Source organism: Hylaeus volcanicus, chromosome 5 (assembly GCF_026283585.1).
Source record: "Hylaeus volcanicus isolate JK05 chromosome 5, UHH_iyHylVolc1.0_haploid, whole genome shotgun sequence".
NCBI classification, from domain to species: domain Eukaryota; kingdom Metazoa; phylum Arthropoda; class Insecta; order Hymenoptera; family Colletidae; genus Hylaeus; species Hylaeus volcanicus.
The window spans coordinates 24,287,872-24,314,446 of record NC_071980.1 but is presented as its reverse complement, the minus strand read 5'-3'; the positions used below and the strand labels follow the sequence as shown (position 1 = coordinate 24,314,446).

The 26,575-nt window shown below is 37.0% G+C and overlaps 3 protein-coding genes across 3 annotated transcripts; 1 reads left to right on the top strand and 2 right to left on the bottom strand.

The window, feature by feature from the left end:
- Nucleotides 1–2,173: 2,173 nt before the first annotated feature.
- Nucleotides 2,174–8,810, bottom strand: LOC128876482 (bromodomain-containing protein DDB_G0280777-like). Its single transcript, XM_054122903.1, has 6 exons — nucleotides 8,769–8,810; nucleotides 5,115–5,247; nucleotides 4,667–4,888; nucleotides 3,984–4,269; nucleotides 3,339–3,602; nucleotides 2,174–3,054 (listed from the first exon to the last, which is right to left on the bottom strand). Exons 1-6 carry the CDS (start codon nucleotides 8,778–8,780, stop codon nucleotides 2,466–2,468), a joined length of 1,506 nt encoding a protein of 501 aa, XP_053978878.1. The 5' UTR covers nucleotides 8,781–8,810; the 3' UTR covers nucleotides 2,174–2,465.
- Nucleotides 8,811–11,805: 2,995 nt separating this feature from the next.
- Nucleotides 11,806–16,336, bottom strand: LOC128877516 (putative cyclin-dependent serine/threonine-protein kinase DDB_G0272797/DDB_G0274007). The gene is made up of 3 exons (XM_054124882.1): nucleotides 16,325–16,336; nucleotides 14,826–14,928; nucleotides 11,806–14,361 (listed from the first exon to the last, which is right to left on the bottom strand). Exons 1-3 carry the CDS (start codon nucleotides 16,334–16,336, stop codon nucleotides 13,352–13,354), a joined length of 1,125 nt encoding a protein of 374 aa, XP_053980857.1. The 3' UTR covers nucleotides 11,806–13,351.
- Nucleotides 16,337–21,654: 5,318 nt separating this feature from the next.
- Nucleotides 21,655–26,393, top strand: LOC128876505 (uncharacterized). The gene is made up of 3 exons (XM_054122930.1): nucleotides 21,655–21,695; nucleotides 22,238–22,501; nucleotides 22,927–26,393. The coding sequence occupies exons 1-3, from the start codon at nucleotides 21,681–21,683 to the stop codon at nucleotides 23,395–23,397; spliced, it is 750 nt and encodes a 249-aa protein (XP_053978905.1). The 5' UTR covers nucleotides 21,655–21,680; the 3' UTR covers nucleotides 23,398–26,393.
- Nucleotides 26,394–26,575: the final 182 nt, after the last annotated feature.

The window sequence follows — 26,575 nt, the reverse complement described above, 5'->3', positions numbered from 1 at the left end:
AGTTAGTTAAAAAATTAATTCGTAACGACTCAACCTCGAGCTCTGATAATTAAATGCAATTATCATTGATTTAGAGTAAAGCATTAAAAAAAAATTCAAATGAACGTGATAAGGAAAGGTAACAAGTTTAATTATAATTTAAAATTCTCTATTGCCGAATAAAATAATCACCATGTATTGATATGAATTATTAATCATGTTCTCGTTAAATAAATTCCAACAAAACTAAACCAAGTAGTTAATAGTCATCGATAATTGATGTAATTGGAAATATATTATTTTAATAATAAAATAATGAAAGACTATTGCGACGAGTAAATGCAGTAAAAATTATCTTTTTAAAATAAATACGCCTATACAAGATTGAAGAACAAAAATCATACTCTCAATTTATACTTGCAAACTCTTTTATTGATATTTTTAAAATAATTCTTCATTTCCCACAGAATTTCTAACGAACCAATCACCCAGTGCAGGTAAGAATGGGTAATCCTCTCGCGTTTTCATATCTTCGTTAAATCTCAGTAACGAAACCTTGTCGGCTACTGGTGTACATCGCAGTAATAAAAACTGAAGATATTAAAAAGTTTGGATTAAAATGAGAAAGAAAAGTTGCACGGAAACTCGATAGGCGTGGCCTAGTTTAATGGATCGAAAACTGATATCGACGTAAATATAAATCACGAATGCTTGTGTGCGGATAAAACACGTATTTCTAGTCACGTAACGGTACGACCAATCGTTGCAGGAAGCATGTGCACCGGTCACTTCCGTATTCCCAAGTCGATCGCATTAATATCTCGCTCAGAGTGCGTTTCAACCGAGCGACACTTTATATTCCATAAAAAGCATCGATTCAACCAGAGCGTGCGCGCGCTTGGTTCGCGAGAATAGAACAGATACTGTTGACCTTAATGCAGCTCCACATTCTCCGTTCCATTTCTCGAGTGCTTAGAAATTTAACGTACCGTGAAATAGTCGATTTCGTTCATCAATTACTGCGACCAGTCGACGCACGACGGTCAAGATACTAATCAGTTCGCACTTTCAGCGAAACTCGATGGTAAGATAACCAAGGCAACTTTCTGAATTATTAATCCAACAATTAACTCGTTGTTGCACAGGGGAGAAGATTAGAGCGAAAGTGGATCATATCTGGCACGGATCGAATGAAGCTTTGTGCAATTTCTGTAACGAACTGTGAAATTATGTGTGGTACGATATTGATTACGTTAAGTGTGTTTATCGTAATTATTCTTAAATTGTATCACGGATTACGTATAATCGACGTTACTTTTATTAGTACATAGTTAAGTTTTCATCAAGTTTTGATATAATTTAATTTAAGCGGTATACTTGACCCACTTCTGTTGTGAGTTTTTTATTTAAGTATTAATGGAGATTAAATCAGTCCTTTCTAAACTTGTTGGAAAAAGATTTCGGTAAAAAGAACCTTGATGACCTCAATTCACACTCAAGATTCGTAAACCAAATATTTGTATTATGTATATTTTAGTTAACTCAAAATTAAATACTTGCAATATGAGAATAAATAAATATTTATTATGCTATAAATTCCAAATAAAGTGATGCATTAAAAAAAAAACGGAGAAAATTCAAGAAATAACTATAATATGTGTAGAATTCTAACTTTAAAATTTAGAAATGGACTTTATGTTTAAACAGCTGGGTTCTGCCATTTTGCAGAGCAGAAAATGGTCATAGAACGTCGGGGTATGTTAGAATTTTTTATTAACCAGATTATATTATACCTGATCTAGTGTAATAATTAATAAATTACACCTCCAACTAATTGTGATCATTCAGAAAGAAAAATTTCCATCGAATAAATATTTAAATGCTTATAATAACTATTTTTGTAGGTGATCGAGGATTAAATGAAAAACAGAAGGACGTGTGAATGATATGACTCGATGGAGCAATTAGAAAACATTCCCAGCGAAAGCGACGATTTCTCCAACATCCTGTATAAATTAAAACGAACAATTATGAAAAATATTATTCCAACGAAATACCATACTCTTCCTTCGAGCCAGAAATCCAAGCCATCCAAACCAAAAGGGGTTCCGAGTCTCATTAATCCTACTACTACCCTACAAAAATCAACAAACTCCAGCATGTAATTTCTATTCGTTTATTTAATAAAGTATTAAATTTACGTGTAACGAAGTAACAACAAAATGATCTTCTATTCGACGAATTGAACGCGACGTCGCATCCATGTTTGATAAATAATTAACCCTCCGCAGCTGTGATACTTATTCGACACGATCCTTTTCTCCTAGCAAAATTGTGCAGTGATTTTTTTCTCCGATTATACTTTTGTTTTTTTCATTTTCTTTAACACACGATCTGAAAATATCGATACACGCAGCCCCGTGTATATCGATCGGTAACGAGATGAACGTCCGATGGAGAGAAAAAATTCATGCATCAATCATCGTTCAGTATTGGTTTTCGGTGACAGGACGAACACCGCTCCCGTACTGTTGCAACGGCGACTGTCCCGGAGCAGATTGCTGATACTGAGATAGCTGAGACTGGTCGCCGTACACCTGATTGTATGCACTCGATTGACCTTGATACGGGTCCCGTTGGCCTTGGTACTGCACTTGAGGCTCGACTGCAGGTTGAACGGGCTGAGGTACGTACGGCTTCTCAGGACGAATGGAGATCTGATTGGGCAAGATATTGTAAGGGATCTGAGATTGGAACTTCAGCACCTCTTGGATGTAGCCTGGAGCATTGGGGTTGTACTGAGGCTGCGGCTCTGGTGGTGGTCGTTGAGGCTGTGGTTGTTGTTGCGGTTGACGATACTGTTGAGGTTGACGATACTGTTGAGGTTGACTATACTGTTGAGGTTGACGATACTGTTGAGGTTGACGATACTGTTGAGGTTGACGATATTGCTGTTGTTGTTGATACTGTTGCGCTTGTCTTTTTTGCCTAGGATGCGCTGCCTCCGCTGCTAATTGTCGGTAATGGGCCTGGACCTGCTCCAATTGTTCCTGCGCAGCTGCCTCAGCGTTGAATCTGGACATTAGGAGTTTTCAACAAGTTGAGAGTATTTGAATGAGAAATATTTGGAATAAATATCGATAATGTGGTTGGGGAATGATGCAAGTCCTTGTTGGTCTAGCAAGATTAGAATATTAAAGATTTAGCAATAAATTTAGCAGTGTTATAGTTGCATTGTTTTCATGTTTCTTGTTCACCTTATTAAGACTGGAAGTGCTACATGGATTATTATTTAAACCTCATACGTATCGTTTGATCCGCTATTAGATATCATATCAGTCATAGATCGTCAAATTTACCTGAAAGGTTCAGGGATTCCATTGGTGTATGGAGTATTAAACTGGAATTTCAGTACTTGTTGGATACTGGCTGGTGGCGGATTATTGTTGTACCTAATCGGACGTTCAGCTGGTGGTTGTTGCTTCGTCTGTCGCCTTTGTCTATATTTGCCGCGATAATTAGGACGTCGTGGCTCAGGTTGATCTTGATCGTCGCTTTCATATAGAGCTTGCTGCTGTTGCTGTTGCTGCTGCTTTCCTGCTGCTGCTATTAAGTTGTCATATCTACAAATTCGAGTAGTGAACGTGTTACGTACGGATCGTCAGGCTCCTTGATGTATTATCATGATTAATTAATTTTTAATTCGGTCAAAAATATATTAGCGGATTTCGATCATATTTCCTGTAAGGTAATAGGCAGTCACTCCTTTATTGTTATAGAGTAATTAAAGTCCTTAAGAATCCTCATAAAAAAATATACTATTTACGCTTCCTCGAATACTAAATAACTCTTTTAAATTTATTTGAATTACTTAAGACAAAAAACTTTTCTTCACTTAGAAATCGTCATATGGAAATATTTAAAACGAAACTGAGTAAAGAATGCAGTACCCTACTAGAAGCATTATTTATAAACAGTATAAGGAAAAGACTCGGTTGAATTACCTGTAGGGTTCAGGAATGATGTTCGTGTACGGAAGTTGCTGTTGATATTGGAGGATTTCCTTGATGTGCGAGGGAGCGTTGTCGAACGGCCTTGTTGGTATGAAAGGCTGTTGTGGTGCTTGTGGTTGCCGGCGTGGTTGGTGTTGTGGTTGGTGTTGTGGCTGCGGTTGCGGCCTCGCTTGTGCGCGTGGCCTATAGGGTGCTGGCTGAGGAGCAGAATATTGTTGTTCCGGTTGTTGCTCTGGGGGTACCTTGCGATCGTAGGACCTCCAGCTGACACTCGAACCTTCCAAGTAATACCACAGTTTAAAATTAATTTTCATTCAGTCGCGATCTCGGATTACAATGCTGATAATAATTTTACTAAAGATGAACAGCGTAATTTATTCGCTGATTTTAATATCAGAAATAGTTTATAGGAATATTTGTTCCCCAACTGGTCAACTGTTGGGAGCTTGAAACATTTAGAAACAGTACTGCAAGTAGAATGAGTCGGTAATGGACAGACACGTTGAACGAATCGCTCATGGGTCAGACAAACCTTCAAAATCTAGCTACATTCTTTTCGATTTGAAGTTTGTCGTGGTCTGATTGACGTTTGATATTTACTCACGACGCTTCGGAATGAATGAGGATCGGAGTTAATAAGTTCAATTACTATTAGAATTCGCAAAATCACTTACCGCTGGGATCCCTGTACGAAAAAGACTTCTGTTCACCTGGTACAGTGTCGTGAACGCCTGAAATGTACCCTGACGTGCCGAAACTATCCGAGGGTCCCTGAATATTAAACGTCTCAGGTTCAGCTGACTGTAAATATCTTTGTCCGCCGGCATTCGAGGCACCCTGAATCTGATAATTCGAATGACCGTCGGTGGCACCTTGAATAGAGGAGCCACCCTGCCCTGGAAAATTAAACATTTAATTTAAAGCGAAGTATATATTATTTTAGATTAGATTTTTCTGGCATAGTTAAACTATTAGCTAATTTTAGCGTATATCCAGTTTGTGACAACAAGTATTATTTAAACAAATATTTACATATTGCGTCAGGAAAATGATAAGAACGTACTATATTTTTACAACCTTTTTCCCCAGTTTTATAGAATCATTTGTTTATCTATGTTTTACCACTTTGTCCTCCTATGTACTCCAGTCCTCTCTCGTCGTCTACTCTTAAACCCTGGGAAACTCGATCCCCATCAGTGGATCCCTGTATTGTGAATTGTGCTATGCACATGGGAAGTGCTGTTAGCAATAAAACCTGTAACAAACAGTAATAAATACTTGATTTCCCGTTTCAAATATTTTCGAATATTAGTCTCGATTTATAAAACTTGAACATATTAATACTAAGAATAAATAAATCAATTAATTGAAGTATCGAACATGTCCATCAAATAATCTATGAAAAAAATATTATAAATAATTAAATATCGATAGAATTTTAACTTAGGAATGAAATAAAATAACGTTACAAACCGAACAAGAACTGTAAAATAAGATAAGTAGAAGATAAATAAAAGAATAATAAATTACAATTCAAAGAGAACAACTTAACAGTAACAGCAAACGAAAGCTAGTCGTAAATAAAATAACTCAATTAGGACAGTTATCGTTGGATATAACTACTACTGAACACTAGACAAGTTCACGGAGATATTAATGTCGCTACTTCCTGTAATTACTACCATTAATATTATTTATAACACAAGCATTTGTGGTAGCGATGCTTGTTACATAAAGTATTACACTTTTAATTCTCCCGTTTATCTACCACTTAAGGAGGTGCTGCAATGCTACGGATATGCAACGTTCAGGAGCATACCATTATCTAATACAGTGGAACTTGATGCGGGACCAGCTACGATTACGTACTACTTTGTACCATATGCATTTATATGGAATCGCATCTCTTAGTCTGGGCAATATAGCTACAAGGGAAAGTCTTAAGTCCGAATCTTATTCAGTCGGAGAAGTGAACAGTAACATGTTTCACAAGCAAACGGTAACCGATACTTACTGGAAATCTAAAAGCAGAATTTTACCCTGCAGGCATGGTCTGAACTTTTAGTCGTTGTCTCAACAGAACGTCTCACCTGAACCTAAATACCTGAACCTAATACCTTCTACACGGTCCTTTTAAATTAATCATTGTACATCTTATAATATATAATTTTGCTATTTTCACATTATGTCAATCGGTCAAATAAAATTTACTAGTATACTTTGAAGACGCAACTAGACATTGACATAAATGAAGTTGGAGAGTATCTCATAATTTAAAAAAACAAAATTTCTAAATTCTTATGCAAAACGGGTGCTAATGAAATTGCTACAAGGAGAGAGTTATCATTTGTTGCGCAACACATTTTTTTAGTTAACTGTTATAAAGAAAAGGGGGACCTTACATTTTTTTTAAACAGAAGATAGTATTCATTTTTTACTATTTGGATAACTCTCACAAACCGAAATGATATTGAACCGTTGTTTTTTTTTTTCTATGCGTAGTTATTAACTGGAAATAGTTTTCAATCGTCTCGAGACAAAGTTTTGGATTCGTGGAAATGTCCAGTAATGTTGGTCGGGCTGTTAACGCACGAAACGAGACTGTGGCTCGTGAAATTCCAGTTCGAGGGGAAAGTTTCGCGTCTTCGAACAGCGAACGCAGTTTCCGTAATCGGGAAAAGGTGACGCGAGCGAACCTTTCCTCTGAACACATTCCAGCATCGCCGCAAGAAAAAGAAACGAAACCTATCTGGAAACCAGGACTAAGCCACTACGGTGCAACGATCGAGTACACAGTCGCAGGAATTACACGCTCGCCGGTAGAAAGTGAAATATAAATTAACCGACAAGACACGCCTGGCTCGATTATACAAAAGAGAAAAAAACGAGCATGTTACGAGTAGAACTTGTCTAGAAGTGTCCCCCTAACGAGCAACGTTAAAAAACCGAACGATACGTGGAATATTAACGCTTACAAAGTCCTCTTCCCACGCGATTTTCGCAGATATCCAGAAAAATTAATTTGTTATTTATTTTGTTCTTTTATGAATTAATGTTCAGTTTTATAATGGAGGATTACCAAAACTTACTTAATCGTGAAATATTTGTCACATAACATATTTCTTATAGAAGATTATAACGTATCGTACTTAACTTTTTCAGATAGTGCTATTACGTAAAACAAGAAACTATCATGTATTTTGTATTACTCGGTTATTTTATATGTTTATGACTAACTAGTTCCTATACTGAGTTATTTAGAAACAAATCGGACAAGTATGATTTAGAAGACCGGTAAATAAGCACTAGTCAACTCTCTCCTGCTACTTTTAAAATTATAACGTGTCTTATTTCCGGTTACGTGAGAAAATATGATCGCTTAAGAGCAAGTGCGACTTGTTGCAAATTTTACAGTTGATAGCTCCCAATGTAGATGAACTTTTCATTTCAAAAACTGTCTTCCACATCTTGTTTTCGTGTGATTATATAAATTATAAAAGTATAAACTTTGTTAAAAATGCGAACATTTTTTCCTCGAAAGAATTACACATATTTCATGATTATTGAAAACATAAAGATGACTTGGAAGAAAAGAAAATGTTAATAAAATTTGTATATAAAATTAATGTCAGCTTTTACGTGCATCTTCAACTTCGTGAAGTTAGTGCAAGGATGAGTACTAAATAAATGTTCTTCTAAATTGTACTAGGTAACAATGTAGCTCCTGAGATATGCTCAGGGAGACAGAGTAGGGGAAGTTGTTTTATTTTTCAAACAACTATACCGGCTAGAATCGATTCAAATCGTTATCTTGTTTCACCTCCCTATCGGTTTCTTATCATAATCGGTTGCAGAGATCAATGTGGTCGAATGTGAATGAAGTTGTGGTCACGTTAGATCTGTTACACTTGTAGAATGAGAAAGCGTGACATTTTCGAATGGACTGTACCAATTAATTACGGACAAATAACGTGTTTAGTTCAGACAGTATCTGGCTGATTAAATTGTTCACAACTTAACTTTGGAAACAATTGAAAATGTCATACGAAGACAGAGTAATACATTTTTCAACCGACTTCGAAAAGGAGGAGGTTACTCGATTCGACATGTATATTTTTTGTTTTCGTTTCAACACTGTGACAACTTTCTGGTTGTTCATAACAGAAAGTTCATTTCGTTTTTAAAAACACTGATGTTTAGCTACATTCCAAATAATTTAGAGTATCGATTTCCTGTTCTCAGATACACCTACAATTTCCTGTTCTATACCAAACCTCATGATCTCTATGAGTTTGATACGCGATATCTCTTGCTATTAGTCCGATACCCAACATTGGAAGTATCACGATACCGTTAAGCGCATTTTTCTTCAAAAACTACTCACTGTATAATATTTCCCTGCTGGTTCAGTTTGCACCTGCTCCAATGAACTCTAAATCTGCACCATTTACAGACTGTTATCATTCCCTAAACGCGAAGAGTTATTGTTTAGCGAGCTGCGTCTTAGCACAGACGCCTAAGTAATCCGACACTGACGTCTAACCGCAATTAACTGCACGCGACGCGTCTCGTACTAAGACATGTTACCATTTGTAACGCAGGAATACCTATCGAGCTATCCTCCAGTTCCGGTTTTCCCACCGATACGCCCGGTTGAAAGTTCCGTGTTAAACGCGGTGCGGTGTCGATGTCCGAACAGAGACAGACCTATTCACGAGCGAACGCGAGAAACGGCTATGGTTTTTCGCGAAAAAGAAAAAAAGTGGATTTACTTACGGGCAAATTCATGGCGAGACAGCAGGCTGGCTCGTTGCGTTCAAGGGTTGAGTGTTTCTGAGGCGGCCGCGCCGTCACCGGAACAACTTTATAGGCGGCCACGTAGAAGGCGCCTTTCGGCGACGGGGATGTGACTTCTTGTACCACCTCCACAACACACCGATTTTGCGGTTACACGGCTAACCGTGTCGCGAAACTGTCCTTTCAGTTTGTGAATTTTTGTCTATGGTTGCCGTGTCATTATCAACGGCGATGGTTCGCCCTGCGTTTGGAACTTATGGTGCAGTCGCTAAGGAAGCCCTAAGAGGGTGGATGCTTGAAAAATCGTTGAGAAATAGCTGTTTGGAAAATGACTCGTAAGACATCAAACATGAAATAAGGAAGAAAAGGTATCGAAGTGTAAAAAAAAATTTTCTTATAATTCCACATCTATTTATTTTGCTCTCCATTCTATGTTCACTTTATTCAAGTGTAACTCGTAGATCGTCCTAAAATAAATATGTATATAACCGTTCTTAAAGCTTATTCAATTTTGCATGGATTCATCCATAAGCAACTTTTTCGTAGAATCAACCGTTGCAAAGTTATAGCCCATCGAAGCGTTGGGCATAAATAATATGAGGTCTGCTTTAAATTATCGATGTCACTTCGAAGAGTGTTACTGAAATTTTTCTTGATTGCCAATGAACATAGAATATTATTTGCAATATTATGAATAAATATAAAATATTACTTGCGGGATTGATAATGTAACCCAACAACAATAAATTGCACGTATACATTTTTCTTGATATTTACAGTTACGTAACAATTTTCTTCGATGAGTATAGCAGTTTCTTGTTTCAGCAAATTGCATTCGATTACTGTTCTCCGGCTCTTGCAACGACTATACATGTCAGAAGTTAATAAGAGTACTTGGAAGCGCAAACCAACATAAAATTGTGTGTACTATAGTTCCTCTTTGCGCGTTAGGAGTATAATCGATTGCATCCTCGGAAAATGCTGAAGGCATCGTTAAGGAATGCAATTCAAAGACGCATTTCCCAAGAGAGTACTACTTAAAGGTTACCGTGCAATGGCCGCGTGCATTAATTAATGCACGTATGTTTGTTGAACTTAGGTAATACCTACAGGTAGATAATAGAAATGCAAACCTTCTGCAGAATAAATTTGAAGGGAATATTTTAGAATTTAGAATTCATACAAAATTGGTGAAAAATAAATTACAATGATTCTATACCTTAATGCTACTACATTATCATTATCATTTTATTTGGGAAATATTATTTCAATGTAACAATTATTTTGATGTAATTTGCTAGTTTTTATTTTTTAAGACCGAAATTAATGGCACTTTGAATTAAAAAAGATCCAGGTACATATCTTGTTCACTCTCACCTCTAAACAAAATTTGTAATGTACAAAAAAGATATGCAAAAACTTGTTTAATTAGTTACTTTTCATTCTAGCCTGTTTGAATGTATCTAAATAATTTATAGTGCTGATTTCCTGGTATTAGTCTGATACCTGATATCTCTTAGAGGTAGCAGAGTTATGATACTTTTAAGCGAGACTTTTTCATGATGTACTTACTGTAGAATGTTGCCATGCAGGTTTAGTTTGTACCTATTACAAAGGATCCTAAATGTGTCCCACTTTGCAATTATCATCGGTAAACGTAACGGAAGTATACATATTCAACTTGGTATATCGATATTTTAATATTTCCTTTATTCGTCCATTTATCTCCTCGTCCGAAACTACTCCTAATAATACGCCCTAAGTGAATTGTGCATACGTGCGAACAAGCAAGGTAAAAACGAAAGTTGCAGCATGCCGGAGTCCAAGCGCGTGGATAATCGAGATTGCCAAGAGTAATGCGAATCGGTGCACAATGCGTGAAGGCCACGAGACCAATTTACACGGTCTTCCTTGTCCGGAGAAATGCTGGAGCTTTCGTCATTGAACACATTACTAGACAGTGTTCACGAAATCTTCCGGTAAATAAACGGAAGTGAAAGACTGTGATGCAAGGAGGCTTCCTTAACACCTCACTTGTTATCCATTCGTGATTTTGCTTGTAATTGATATCATGATTTGAATCAGTGTAAGGATATCATTAACTATGTTTTTGTGAAAATGTTTAAATGTTTTTAATAAATCGTAGAGGGAATTAGAGTCTACATGTTCACATCTCTTACTTGTTATACCCATTTATGAAAATATTTTCTTCAATCAACATGGTATGAATTTATAACAGAGCTTGTACCACAGTGGATTTAAAAACCTGACAAATCGTTAGATACGCATCTTCCACGCTTAATTGATCTAAGAAATAATTTCATTTCTCAAGTCAATCGATTTATAACTCACACCCTTGGTAACTTCCACTCTCTAATGTACTACAAAATCCATTTACGCTACAAACGCATTACTGCCATGATTAAAGTTTAAAAATTCATCAGAAATATATCACTTCAGCTGCATGCAACTGCACCAAACTACAACACTGAATATAAATAGAAGTGCAATTATACCATTCACCGGTTGCAATCGTGCAAGCACTTCCTTTTCGTATGCTCAACGTTCGTGAGCAAAATCAGCTAACAATCTCCATCGAGTTCCTGGCAAGATAACATCGGTTTCTTTATCGAATATCAAATTATACCAAGGAGAAAATAAATAAGTGCGTCTACCTTCCGTCTGCCGAAGAACCGATCGACGCGTTATTGCTTTCTATTACAAAACATCACGCGTATTTAATAGAAAGGTGGAAACCATCCTACTTTCTACGAAGGTTTAATAAGACCAGATTTATTAGTGGTCAAACAGATCGCAATACGCTCGAAATGTTCTTCCTAGAGCGGCGATCGTACCTTCTCCACGCATGCAGCGCTCGATAGATCGATAACCATTTCGTAACCGCACTCGAGTCACTTTTACGCCGGAAGTTCCGTTCGTTTCGTTTCCGCTAACGGCGAACATGCTAGGAACACTCTCATAAAGATGGAAAATGATTTTTAAAACGTTCGTATAATTCGTTTATTGAGACGAAGGTTTTCTTTGTAGCGTCATTTGTTCCTTAACTTGGCAAATAAATTTATTCATCAACAGCATTGAATTTTACATAAAAACAGTATAGATATTGTTATTTTCTATTGGGGAAATACAAGGCACGTTCGTTGGGATTAATACTGGCCGAATTTTACTTGTATTGAAAATAAAAAGTTATATTTAAACCTTTTGAATAAATTTTTAAACATCAGGCATTTTCAGATGATGAACCTATTTTAGTATTTCTCATTTCAATTAGAAATGAGGAAGCAGTGGCCATGAAAATTCATTTGATAACTTTTGTACGAAGTCTATAACATTTTTGTCATATATTTAGATTTATATCAATCAGATCTATAGAAAAATATCGGAGTATATCTGTTGAAAAAAATAAAACGTAAACTTGCTATTTAAAATATTAATTTAAAAATGCCCAGATATGATTAATACGGTAGAAATACGAAATTAATGCGTCTTAAATCTTATCACGAGTTCGTAAACTTTTCATTTCGAATGAATATCTTGAGATTTCTTCCCTTCTGAAAAAACAAATTGTACATTTAATGTACAATAATATTCTAATTACAACGATTAGTGTAGTTACCAGCTGGAACTGTAACGATATTAATTACGAGGTGCTTAATATATTTATGATAAAGCGTACAACAACAAATACTTATTTCTGTTTAAAGCTGTAGGAAAGATAAACGCAGAAGCTTAATCTAATATCAGTGACGCGAAGGTGAACAAAAGTTGCATTAAATATGCATTCACGACATTCTAAACCTTGTTTCCTGGACACGTCAAGATGAGAAGACCTATTTCCCAATTTTTCTAGGTCATGCGAAAAGTGGAAGGTTGAAACAAGTAAAATTTGTTTTCTAGCAGTCTCCTGCAATGATAATAAGTTTACAAATTCTGTTCTAATGCTCAAAAATTAGCAAACTAATGGTTAAAACTCCCATTTTCCATTTTCCAACAGAAAAGTCGGGGACTTCTGTTAATTAAAAAGCAATCTGTTAAAATCCTTCAGTCGATCCTTCGGATGACAATCAAAAAATGTCTAATTTTCATATTTTTTTTAACATATAGAGTGGTAACAAAAATGTTGGATTTTGAGGTCGATTCCTCGTGTGAAATGAAATCGAAAAGTCCTTTACCATTTTACAATCTGAAGCTTCGTTACTCTGATACGATCAATAAATGTTTAATAATGGAATTCCAAGTATGCGCCATTTTATATCGCAGTCAGCTGATTCACGGGCTCATGAGCATTCAACAGTCCCTATACCGATAACGAAACTTCGGATTTAAAAATGGAAAAGGACTTTTCTGTTCGCAGAGTTATGAATAATTGATCTTGACGAATAATTCCACATTTCTGTTAAAATTAAACAATAACATATGCAGCAAAGTCAGAGACCGATTCACCTCTCTCTTTCCCGAGTCCCTTCAGTCAGCCGAGTCAACCTACCCTACCCTCAACGCGTCAGTTCATCAGACAGTATCCTCCTCGCTCATTTCTCTGTTCAATGACCGTGATACTCCTGGACAGGCTTGGTATTCTCGAATTCCGGTTCGTATCGGCCATTGTTCAGATAATAAACTTTGCTGGTGTAACGAGACGACCTTGAATTTTCTGGTAGTGGCTGTGGCACGAACACTGCTTTAGGATTGTGAGTGATGCTATTTGCGATTACGTTATAAGGCAACTGAGCCTGGAATTTGAGCAACTCCTGGATCTCCTTGGGCATATCTTTACTGAGGTACAATTGGGGATTTGGTGGATCAGGTATCCTCTCGTATGGCACAGACACGTACTCCTGCTGAGCTGGCTGTGGCTGCTGCGATTGTTCGTAGTCATCTTTGTACACGATTCTACCTTGAAGCCCTTTGTTGGAGTATTCCCGTCTAGCCTTCGACTGTTCGTGCTGCTCGTTATAATTGTTTCTCAGATGCTCGTAGTTGGAGTCGTCTGTCCTCGATGGAAGTTGCTCCTGTTGCTGAGGGTCGGCGTAGTTCGAGCCGTAGAGGACTGGTGTTTGGTCAGGATATTGACGTTCGGGTTTGCCGTAGTTGTCCAGGATCTCTTGCTTCGGTTGGGCATCTTGGTACGACTTGTACTGGATCTGATTAGACTCTGGTTGAGCTTCCAACGAAGACTGACCCTGCTGATACGGTCTGTACTGTACCTGAGTAGGACCCTGCTGCGCTTGCAGCTGAGCATGAGCTTGCTGATAAGCTCTGAACTGGGCTTGGTTAAGGTCCTGTTGCTGCTCTTCCGGGGATGGTTGTTGGTACACTCTGTACTGTACACGTATCTGATTTTGATGAGATTGTGCTTCCGCTAGAGCTTCTGGCTTGAATTGTAATCTGCCGTAAGCTGGCTCTGATTGCAGCAGCTGTGACTGAGGGGCAGCCTGTACTGGTTGATAGGGAGTCACGAGATCAGACTGGCCGCGCTGACGACGCTGAGAATTTTCCAAGTGAGTGCGCCATTGGTTCTGGGGAGCAAAGAGTTTCCAGTCGACCTTCAGGCCTGGAAATGAGAAAAGATGTTTTGATGTACGTGTCGGTGACCGGTTCTCGGTCGGTTGGTCGTGTAATCGGTAAGGAAGCGATGTTGTAATACGCTGTGGCGGGAAAGTGATCTTGTTTGTTGCGTTTTGTAGCGAGTTTAGATCGAGAGGGGAACGATTCCTTTTTAGTGGCGATTGGAACAGTGGTAAGTATACAATTCCGTGAGATACGATCCTGTGGTAGAATATTTTGTAGCATAATGATCCTTGAGGTATAGAAAGATTTATATATAAAAATTTAACTACACATGTTTATATTATAATAAAGAAATTTGAAACTTTTGTACACAATTTAGTGGTGTTCATTTCCAGAAGTTCATTTAGATTAATGGAATTCTTCTACAGAAAAGAATGAAAAACATTTTATTTAATAGCATTATTATATCGTTAGTATCGTGCATCGTATGCGATTAAATTTGCTCACCATTCGGATCGCTGTATTTGATTTCAGCAGCGGATGTTCGGACAGGACGCTGCGTGTTTCGTTCTTGCGCCAACGTTGTCGAAACGAGAGCGAAAAGTAGGATCTGCGAACAGATTCGATCGTGAATAAATTATTCAGCATGAGAACGATGCTGTAACGGTAATGGGATCCGTTAGAAAGTAAACTCTTTCCGAACGGTCGTCTTTCTCCGCAGGAGCCGTTAGAAACTGATGCCAAACGACGTTTCGCACGGAAGAGAATTTGTACGATTGTCCGGTTCAATAAAAAATTTGACTGTTGCACACTATGTTTCCGTTTCCGCCTTCATCCCGTTACTTAGCATAAACTGGCTGCGTTACAAATAACCGCCAGCTCCGGTTAGGAATACAGTCTAACGTTTCACTTCCTTCTATAGAACCGACGTTTAGAAGCTTGACCATGTTTGAATACTATGTACTCCATCGAGTCGTTTTCTTCTAAGTAACGTCCAACGTTGAGTAATTGAGCCTAATTATATTGCAAATGGAAGTCTTGAAAGATAAAATATTATATTTACTCGCTTTTCTTGTATTCGCTTTATCGGCCGGGAGTACGTAAGATTGATTTTCGTTAAATTTCAGTAAATATTAGAAAAAAGTTCTGTTTCTCAGAAATAAACTTTTGTACAAAAAAAAGTCTAGAACAAAAACTTCGCATCGTTTGAAGTTGTACTTTTGTGGTAATACATTTAAAATTGGAAAATCTTCTGTGATATATTTAAACTATTATTCGATGTTTCGCTTGTCAACATTGCTATAAATTAATATAAGAGCAGCGAAGTACCTCTACTACGTTACTTTATGTACATACGCGACACGATCGAACTCGCTACCAGTCGGAACGACCTAGCATTGAAATAAAGTGAAAACTATTGAAAGTAAGTCAACGACGTTATGTTTAACTTAAACAAGCTTCGCGTATACTATTATAAATAATTGTCCCGTCGAAGGTAACATAACTAAAAACAGCTCGGTCACCAACGATGAGACCAATCTCTCGTCATGGAACAATACTCTATAATCCCTTAAACTGTCTCAGAGAAGATCATTCCAAGCTTCTTCTGCCAGCATCACTATAAACTAGAACAACATCTAACCCCAGCTAAAAAAGAAATCTACAATAATTAACAAACGCGAACCAAACTCCTAATCGCCACGCTCTAGAAGCCAAACGAAGCGTCAAGCCTCGAAAGCCGATCAACCCTGATTAGCAAGAGCGACGTTCATTGTTCCAGAGCTCGTGGCATCCACTTATAAAATTAATTTTAATTAGAAACGTCCAGTCGCGCGTCACGAAAGCACTCCTTCGATACGGCACTCACTAAAAGACGTAGAAAAGAAACTCGCGCGACAATCTACCCCCCTATAGTCTATCTCCAAAAGAACTCGAAGTAGCGATCAGGCCGCGTGGAGGACCGCGTTATGTATCGTTGGTAGAATTCGAAGATCGAATGCACTCACTCGGAGCCTCATGGTTGGCGGATAGGAGACGATGAACGTAGGATGCTCGATTCACGGGTCTACCGGTGGAAATCAGCCGACGGTGCCGCGGTGGCTCTTCTATATAGTCGGAGTTGCCCCGGTGTAATTGGTCGGCCAAGCAGACGGCCGGTGGCTACCTACTTTTAAAGTAATTCTGCCTTCGGTAACGAGCGAACCACCGGGGGCCCCCGGGATATTATCGCGGCCGATTGCAAGAATGCGTCGCTGGCGCAATACGGCTACTAAGTTGATCTAGGAAGCTGCGGACACCGAAGTCTACGAGGGCACGAGTTTACAACCGTTCTTGAGCGCTGACGGGAAGCTTACGACTGATGTTAACGAGGCTTTTACACGATTAGATGCTTCGGAGTAGTCTTTAGACGCGAAACTTTCAAAACTGTGGGGTTTCGAATCGCTCGGAATATTATTAGAGATCGGATGTTCGAGAATGTTCTGAAGAGTTTTCGATGCTTTGAAAGTCTTCGCGAGTATGAACCTTGAAAGATTTTAGTAGTCTTGATCATTTTCATAGATTCTTTAATTCTTGACGAATCTTGAAATCTTTTAGCCTTTATGTGTCTTTAACGTTATAATACCTTTGATGGTTATTCGAAAGTTTTAATAAATCTTTGTTATTCAAATCTAGGTGGTCTAGATGAGTCTCGAATGAATTAAGAATCATGATGAGTCTGAAATGCCTTGAGACTGTTCTTGAATGTTCTGATATCCTTGGTAATTCATGACTGTCTTGACACTAGATCATTTTTATCGAAAGTTTAGACAGATGTTGGGAACCTTGACAAGTCCTAAATGTTTTAAAAGTTTAAGGGGTCATTGATACCAGCGAAGTAGAAGCTACTTTGGGTCTGAATTGATAATGAATGTAAATACTAGTATATCGTACATAGTGGGAAGTCAAACAAAAGAATGCAGTTGCATGTCGCACTTACATTAGCACCAAATTAAAGCGACATGTTACCTAATCGATCCTTTATAAGTCAAAGAAATCCAGAAGGTAATAAAACCAGTTTCGACCATCAAACGGTTCGCCTGTACTCCATTTAAACATAACACACGTGTAAATATTTTTAGCTTTCCCTGTCCTTTAGATAGGAAAATGATAAAATAAGTGACTCTTCTATTCGTTAAATGAAATTAAAATGCCACGGAATTAGAGTAATCATAGTGGAATAATTTCCATCACTGTATTTTATTACAAATATAATCCTGCTTTCTGTTTTCAATTGAAATAAAGAGTTTCTGTTTTCAGGCGAGACATAATTTTCGAAAATGTGATCACGTTGTGAAAGAATAATTCGCGGAACTGATTGCCAAACCTGGGACTTATTGAGTAGATCGTTGTGAAAAGATCGCGGACTACGCGAACGAAGTTGCAGAATATTAGAGAAGGGAGCAGTAATAAGCTCTAAACGAACTATGAAAATCTCATAAACCAGAGGTCTAAGGGGCCACCGCTGTTTTTTTTTCATTCGGTCTAAAAAATCACCGTAATTTTCGAAATTACAGGACCCTTGTTACCCTTATTACGACACATACTTCTACGGAGCAGAAAAAAAATGAAAAAGCAGGAAGTTTTTACGCTAACATCGTAAACCGTACAAAAGTAGCAGATAATTTGTTACTTTCCGCGTCAATTTCTATTTGAGTAACTAATTAATTTACGTAAGAATTTGTTCCTAAAGCTTTTATTTCATCGAGAGAGTAGCGAAATATCGTTACGTGTAGTATTATGTTAATTGACTCGGACGATAATGCAGAAATCAGTAAATCAGTCAAAATAATGTTCTACACGATATAGAAGTATAATGATATAATTATTACTCGTTCGGAATAAAATTTAATATTTTTTTTCTCGTTTTACCAAACAATTATTTGTATATTATATATTTATATCTTAAATGAAAGAAATTAATGACGAAGTAACAAATATGAGCCACTGTACGCTCGGGACTTGATATACCTTGATTATTGAAGTTAGGTTTCGTAACAACATTTTTAGCTACACATCACCCACAGCAAGAAAATAACGAATCAAAGCAATTAGTATATACTTCATCCTTTCACTTTTCTACCTTTTCCCTATCCCCTCTTTCGTGAAATATAACACTTCTGTTTTTTTTTATTTCCTTATGTTCTTTACTAAGTTTACTAATTGCCTTTAGGCAATTATTCATTATTGATTAGAATTGATACATTTAAAAAATGAGTACTGCGTCCTTATTTCGGCCACCATCACTAAAGACTGCGGATTTTATGGATTAATGTTAATATAAACAATGTGCGCCCGAGGAGTATATACTTCACAGAACGTGGGCACAAGCGATACCGTTCTCTCATCAATGTTCGCTCTAAGAAAATTCAATTCTACGCCCGTCGGAAAAGAAAATGTGAAATATAGCATCATGCGCCCCGGTTCCTTTCGAAGCATTTCGCTGATCACGTTACGCAACAAAAAGAACTCGATAAATAGTTGTACCTTAACAGAATTAATTGGCGATTCGAGCCGCGTGACGGCGCGTACACATAACGGCCAAAAAACACACGAACTTCGACGAGGTAAGTACCCCGATGATATTCGAAAGGCACGATGAGAAAAAAGGATTCGTTGTGCGGAAACAGGCGGAGAAAGTCCATCGCGAGGAAGACTGTTTCCACAGAATCGCTTAAAAATAAAACGTTCCTCGAGTGGTATCGGAAATATTCAGCTGCTAGCGTTTTTCCTCGTGTTTGCCACCGGTGGCGAGCCCAGAAGTTTATCAAGAGTGCAATGAACAATTGACAGAGCTGCAATGTGAATTTTCAGACGTATTACTTTAACACTAGAGGGTTTTTCAAAGGGAGCTTTGAGATTTTGATTATTAATCAAATAGAAACGGTATGGAACACAACTGATTTTTTAAATTCTAAGTGAAAGTGCTGATGATCGTAATGAAACGTGACGGAGGGAAATTTGAGTTCCTTTTGGAAAATCATTTTTTTTTTAAATCTGTTCGGAGTACATTGATCAAATTATTTGTGGTGCACCATGAGTAGTGTGATTTAAACATGTCGTCTTCGTTTATAGATATATTTTGACGTTCTTCAGACATTCAATTCTCAAACATTAAATAGCTACTAGAATGTAGCAAAATTCTTTAAATGACTAAGTAACAAATACCTAACAGCAGCGAACGTAAAGTAACAAATTTACAGCGAATCGATGTAAGACATAGGTTTTACGAAAGAATATACCTAAAACTCGAGAACAGAAAGTATTTTACTAATGGACTAATTACGATTAACGGCGTGACGTCAAAATCGGCGATGTGGAAATTTCTTCTTGCCAATTGTAACGCGGAACCACGAGGAGCGTTTTACAACAGTCGTGTTCTTACTATTCGATTTAATTGCACTTGTAATATGAAAAATACTGAAAGCACAGATGTTAGTGATGTGTCCTGGATCAATTCGTTTGGAAACTCTACTTTAAGATGAAAGGAGATATATGTATACGAAGGGGATGCTGAAGTTACCGTGTATCCCCACCCATATTTTCGACGAATAATTGCTCGCAGCTCTCGCAATCCCTAGGTTTGTACGGCTCGAACAATATATTTGAATTTCCTTGCAATGGTTAAAATCATAAACGAGCAATTTATGGGCTTACGAGCTGACAATTTCATCTGTTAGGAAAGACTTATCGCTTTCGCAATAACGCGTGAGAAAATAAAGCGATACGTTGGAGAAGTAATTGATCAATAAATGCATAACGTATGAAGTAACAATAGTAAGAAACGAATTCGATGAATGTTATGTTTTCTTGTGCACGCTTGAAAAGATATATTTTTCACGAGTATAAACTACAGGATTTTTTTTGGTAAATCTATTCTAGCAAATCTTATCGTACTATACTTTAGGTTTTTATTAAAACTTGCTTCTCCTTATAGTTGGTAGATACATCGAAATGACCAAATAAATGAAAATTAAGATATCTGTGTTTACTTGGTCTGTTATGATCAATAGATCACTTAGTGTTATGTATAAATTCATTTCGACAAAGAAAACTTGCTGTCCACATAAATGTAGCTACAAGAAATATACTGCAATTTGTAGCTTACAGAATTGAGTGATAAACCTAAGTACTATCTAAAACAATTAAACTCTTCACTTTATGTAAACATAAACAGTTTACACGATTTAAAAACCCACTCTTGGCTCTGATGTGAAGCGACGGAATCGTGAACCTACATACGAGTCATTCGCATCGAAGGATAAATCCGAAGTGGATAAGTAAGGAACCTAGTGCACTCGGTTCTGCTCTACCTGCAGTCGTAAATAAAGATCTGTTGCAGACAAGGTATAGAATAGATCAAAGTCTCTGATCCAGAGGTGGACACAGCGCGGCAAGACTTAAACTTCATCTATTACACCATACTTTTCAAAAAATTAAACACTTAAAAAGTACAGTGTAAGTATTTAAAATTTGTAATGATTTTTGTGTTGTAAACAATATTTATGCTATAAAATGAAAGCTCCTATGGACAGCTGTGATGTGTAAAATAGAACTGATTAAATATACATTGCTGCATGCAACATTTTAGAATTATTGTATTTAGTTGATTTTACTTATAATGGGCTCACTCTTATAAGTCAGTTTCTTTGTAGGACTTGTGGATCAAAACGAATTCAAAGTTTTTATATTTTTGGTAAAGAAGAAAGAAATTCATGCGCGGCATATTCATTGATTGGAATAATTAAGATTTCTTTATAAATACTGATACTCTAATCCCTAACTTATATTGATTTAGTTTTCGAGCAAGCTGAAAGAGAAACCCTAAGTATACTTACTTATGGATGAGAAAAAAACGGACCAGCACACTTTTGTCATCTTTGATCATATCTTCATAAATATATTTCTAAACAGCTTCAAATCCATAAAAAATGATGTCCATCATGTTATGTTCTTCTTTTATTCATTATTCGAGAATTTTATCTGGATGGGACTCCAGCTCATCTCTATTTGGTACTGAATTGTTTGAATATCATTCGTCCTTATTGTATCAGTTCGATCGCTGCTGTATGATGTGATACAATAGCGAAGAAACTGGTCGGAGAAATGGTGATACACGTTGCTAGTAGGAAAGCTGAGTGGCAGTCGAAAGGCGTGGTAGAAGATCAGAGTGCAATCTGCATTATTCTGCAGCCACGGCGCGCGGGCGACCATCAAGGCCTCTTCAGGTCAACGTGATCCAATCTGCCGTATAAAACGCCCCTCTCGTCGATCCTTCGAGCACTGTTGTACTTCTCGTCGGACCGTTGTCGTCGTTTCTCTATTATGAGTGCCATAATCGTAAGTACTCTCTTTCAATTTTACTCGAAACACATCACAATGCGTTGCTATATCCGATGATGGATTACTTCCTCGTTTTATCTGTACTACAAACTGTAGAACACTTCTGTATTCATATATGTGCATAAATTGCACTATCTACTTAACAATCATTATTTATTACACATTTCACTGTGTTTCTATTTTGTAATTTATCGACGTAATTATTAATTTGAATATTCATAGGCAAGAATTTGCAGTCTCAAATCAACAATAATTTATCATCGTCGAAGCTTACGAATTTTACAACTAAATTTACTTGTTTAATATATACGAAAGTGTAATTATCCTTTTTAAGGAAAGGACTGTGACTGAAAGTAGTGATCTTTAGCTTAAATATCATTTTTCGCGTTTAATTATTTGAAAATTCCATACCATTTCAATTTTATTACAAAACGAAATTCTAAAGTCCGTATATGGAAAGAACATTGTTATCAAACGTCGTAGAAATAATACGAAGGATTCACAGGAGTTTTCGAAAGCTTGTATTTCAACATTTTCAGGCGTTTCTGTTATGCACGATAGCACTGATTTCGTGTCCATCGACAAATGGCCAATACCAATCGCCCCAGCAAGCAGCAATTTTGAGCGATGCTAGATATCTTGCTGGCGATGGAACTTTCGGCGCCGCTTATTCGCAAGAAGATGGCGTCGAGTTCAAAGAGGAAAGCGACGTCTACGGAAATCGTCGTGGGTCTTACTCCTACGTAGACCCCACGGGCCAAAGGCGTACAGTGTCGTATACAGCTGGCAAAGATGGTTTCCAGGTATGTCAGAACGTGACAAAATAAAAATGTTTTTTTTTTTTTTCAAATATAACCTTCTCGGTACTACAACACCAGTCTAATTAAAAAAAAAGTTCTTTTATTCCAAAATACATCATTAAAATTATCAGTATTATATTAATCCTCATTTCATATTTTTCCTCTTATTGTGATTGCGCTTTACATAATACCACATACACGTACTATTTTTTATTTAAATACTATGCAGTTACAAATCAACATTTACATTTCTGAAAAGATGCTTTAAATCTAAAAGTAGAAACCTTCAAAATACAGTAATACTTGATCTGAGGCTACAAAGTTTTGGTCTTCATTTGTTATATTGGCAATTCTTATAATTAATTGAATCTTACAATAAAAATCAACGATAGTTTTACTCTTCGTCCCCATTTAATTTAACCCTACAGGCTTCTGGGGACGGTATTCCCGTTCCACCCCCACAAGTTGCACCCCAGCCAGAGTACGTGCCACTGCCAGAGTACAATCCACCGGACTATCAGCCGCCCAGATACAATCCGCCCCCTCAACAACAGTATCAACGACCACCTCAACCAGTGTACGAGCCACAACCGCAGCCACAACCGCAGCCACAACCACGACTACCACCACAACCACGACCACCGTCACAGCCTTACTCCATTTATCAACCCGAGCCCCAGAATCAGCCACAGTATCAGTACAGGCCTCAGCCATCACCCGAGCCTCAACCATATCCTTCGTACAACAGCAACCCTCGACCTCAGTATCAACCCCTCTCCAGGCCACAGCCGCAATACAACGCAATCACAACGCCACCCCCGCGCAGATTTTATCCACCCGGAAAACTGAGCTTCAACAGGACACCCGACGGCTACTCCTACACGTTCAGCAAGAGTTAAGTCTCTTTTAGAGAGGCGTAAATCGATGATTGGGGAAATAAAGTATGGGTGGAAGACAGTTGTTGTGAGAAGGATTCAGGATGACGTGGTTGGGTTGTAGAATGTATCGACTCGAGACACCTCCGTCCATCCAGATTGAGGAAATATTGCTCAACTCCGAGCGATGACTAGCGATGAGATTGGACGTATTGCAAGTATTTATTCATTTTTTATTTATTCTGCATTTTATGAGGGTGCAAACGTGTAATATAAAAATGAATATAAAATTGAGTTCAAGGCTCATTCTAGATTTGGAGACTAATCTTTTTTAAGAATAACAAAAATATTCTCTTTAAGGATGGTATAGAAATAATCACTACAATTTTTAATATAAATTGACGCACTTTCTAAATAATATAAGAAAACCACAGCACGTGGTAACTACTCATAGACGTGGGTCAAAATCAGTTTGAATTTTAGTTTATTTCGAACCAAATTGGTCTGTAAATAAATTCAGACTTGCCAAAATTGTATGTAATTAGGAGAATTGAAGATCTTGAAACGCCCCTAAGTTTAATACTGAGGTGTCTAGACAGTATGAAGCAGAAAAAGTAATTCCAAGTTGATTCTTATTATAGTTAGTTATTACACTACAATATGCTTCTTAATCTTATTTCCATTCTTCTTACCATAACTTCGTCTTACATGACTCCTACATTGTTTTAATACTGTTTGGAGTATCTCTTGACTTTCATATCTGTAGGGACCTCCTAGGCCCTTTATACATAGCTCGGGTATCTCTAAACCCGTACTGTAGCTGCATATTCGCATACTACAGCCCCTGAGGGCTTTCTTTAGCCTAACTGTACAAGTTTTGTAAGTGTGGAGTAATAATAACATACAATGATAATTGTTAATTTAGCTATTTAGTTTCAGCTCATCTAAAATCTATTCGATTTAAAAATATCATAACTCGTTAAGAAACAACGGTAAAATGTGTCCGGTAGTCGGTAAATGGTAAAACGGTAATCGAACATTGAATTAAATACGCGACCATGCATTCATAATTAAGAGATTGTAGGTAACCAGAGCCTTGTCCATGATCTTAGTACAAGGCTTAATCATGAAACATGTTAAGCTTCCTGTAAAAGACTGCGAGAGTTTTGCATAAATTCCTAAGGAAATGTAGCGAGTTAATTAATTCATTTCACTTGCTAATTGAAAACAATTCCTTTATTCATTTATACTTTCGCTAATTACGTTTATCAAATCACGCAAATACTCGCGTTATAATACATTAAAGCCAGTGGAAAGTTATTCTATTTACTTATTTACATCTCTATATAAAATTACATTTTTGATTTTTAATTTTTCCTCATGTAAGAATTTTATTAAATTGGCAACATTGTTCAGATAATGTTGGATCAAAACATGGCCTTAATGAGAGAATTTTTAATTTTATGTTATTTACAGATCTGTGAGGATTTGCAAGAAAATTCTCAAATTTTGAATTATTATCTGTAGACAGATTATATTTATCTTCGTTGTACTATTCATTGAAAAAATTTGTTGCGTTATATTTTATAAACATACTAGAAAGCAGGCATTACATTCAACAATTTGTTATAAATTCACAAAATCGAATGATATTATTTAAAGCAAAACTATAATAAATATGAACATTGTCCAATGGTATAGAATCTAATAATTAAAAAACAATTTCCCCTATCATGATTTTACTTTAAACAACACCATCCAACTTTGTAAATATTTTATAAATTTTGTGATATTATTTTATTAATGTTTATTTTAAATTAAAAGACAAAAATAATAAAAAAAAAAAAAGTAACAATACTAAATTATCAAAGTCTGATCGATTTCAAATACATGGTTTTAAGATAAACAACTTGGAAATACTAATTTTGTTAAAAAGATTAGAATTAAGTGAAATTGAATGTATTTTATCCAATATGTAATTCTTGTAATTTTGTGAATTCAACAAAAGGAACGTGGCGATGAACAAAATCTACAGACACAGCACTTAACGTGTCATAGTATGATTGCAAATGGTGGAAGGAAATTGTATGGCATTTTCTAAACGTCGATCGATCAGATTTTCTTGGTCGCATTGCTTGGTCGACGCCCTGCGCTTTGCATAGCAATTTCCTTTCCAAATGCGAGCACTATCCCGCGCACTTCGGGGTCATGTTACTTTCAACGAGAAACCTTTGGCGTTCTCCACAGTATTGCAACAAACCCATGAGAATCCCACGACTCACGAGGGAAGATACACGATTTTTTAACCTAGAATGCGGTAGTATCCTATGATTAAACACCGTTCGCGTAAATGACGTAATTTTTAAACACACACAGCCATTTAAGCAATTGTATTCATCTAAGTTACTGCCCTATAATGTAGAGTTCATAGATCAATGTAAATGAACCGCACAAGAAATGATTGAAATAGTATTCTTGCGCACGTTTGAAATCATTTTTATACCATTTATGAATTTGCTGTAAAATAATATTAAGGTGTATACATCTCTTAATACAGTTACCAATTATATGTAAATTTCTTGAATTCAATGTAAACTCATTATCAGTGAATTTTGCTTGTCAAATGGAGACTAAGTGTAAGAAGAGACCTTCCATTCGATTAATTGTTCAAGAAGATTAAAAATTCAATACAAGAACTTTAACAGCAAAAACTAAGAACACTACAAACGACGGTTCTTCCTAAAAGTGAAGCAGGCAGATTTATCCATTTATCAAGATTTTGTCACCCAAAGCAAGTAAGATACCCACGTCTCTGATTCTCAGAAAGAGGGTACCAGTTTGCGAAAAGTGCTATCCTACTGTAAAACTTAATAAACCCTGATTATTCGTGACGTTTATTATTTCAGAAAATTAGTTATTTGGCATTAGGAAGTAATCTGAAAATCCTCCTAGACTAGAATGTATAAAACCCGAAGAGGTTGAAGAGTGTGGTTGGTAACGCCATTCGGGTCCCATTGTGTCATCGGAGACGAGTTGCTCGTTTCCTTCGGACGCCTTCGCGCCGAAACGGAAGAGAAACGTCGGACAAAGGGACGATTATCTCATTAGCCAGGCTTGCGACATAATACCGGTGCGGCCGAACGAAGGGAAAAATACAGTTCGACCTGGCATCCGTTTACCGGTAGCCGTAGCACGGGCGCGG

Excerpts from the sequence above, each read along its gene's own strand:
- LOC128876482 (XM_054122903.1), bottom strand. Across the intron at positions 4,270-4,666 it reads TTCGTACAGGGATCCCAGCG|GTTCGAGTGTCAGCTGGAGG; the intron begins GTAAGTGATTTT and ends ATTACTTGGAAG. Across the intron at positions 3,603-3,983 it reads ATCATTCCTGAACCCTACAG|ATATGACAACTTAATAGCAG; the intron begins GTAATTCAACCG and ends TCGAATTTGTAG.
- LOC128877516 (XM_054124882.1), bottom strand. Across the intron at positions 14,362-14,825 it reads CAAATACAGCGATCCGAATG|GCCTGAAGGTCGACTGGAAA; the intron begins GTGAGCAAATTT and ends TCTCATTTCCAG.
- LOC128876505 (XM_054122930.1), top strand. Across the intron at positions 22,502-22,926 it reads CTGGCAAAGATGGTTTCCAG|GCTTCTGGGGACGGTATTCC; the intron begins GTATGTCAGAAC and ends TTAACCCTACAG.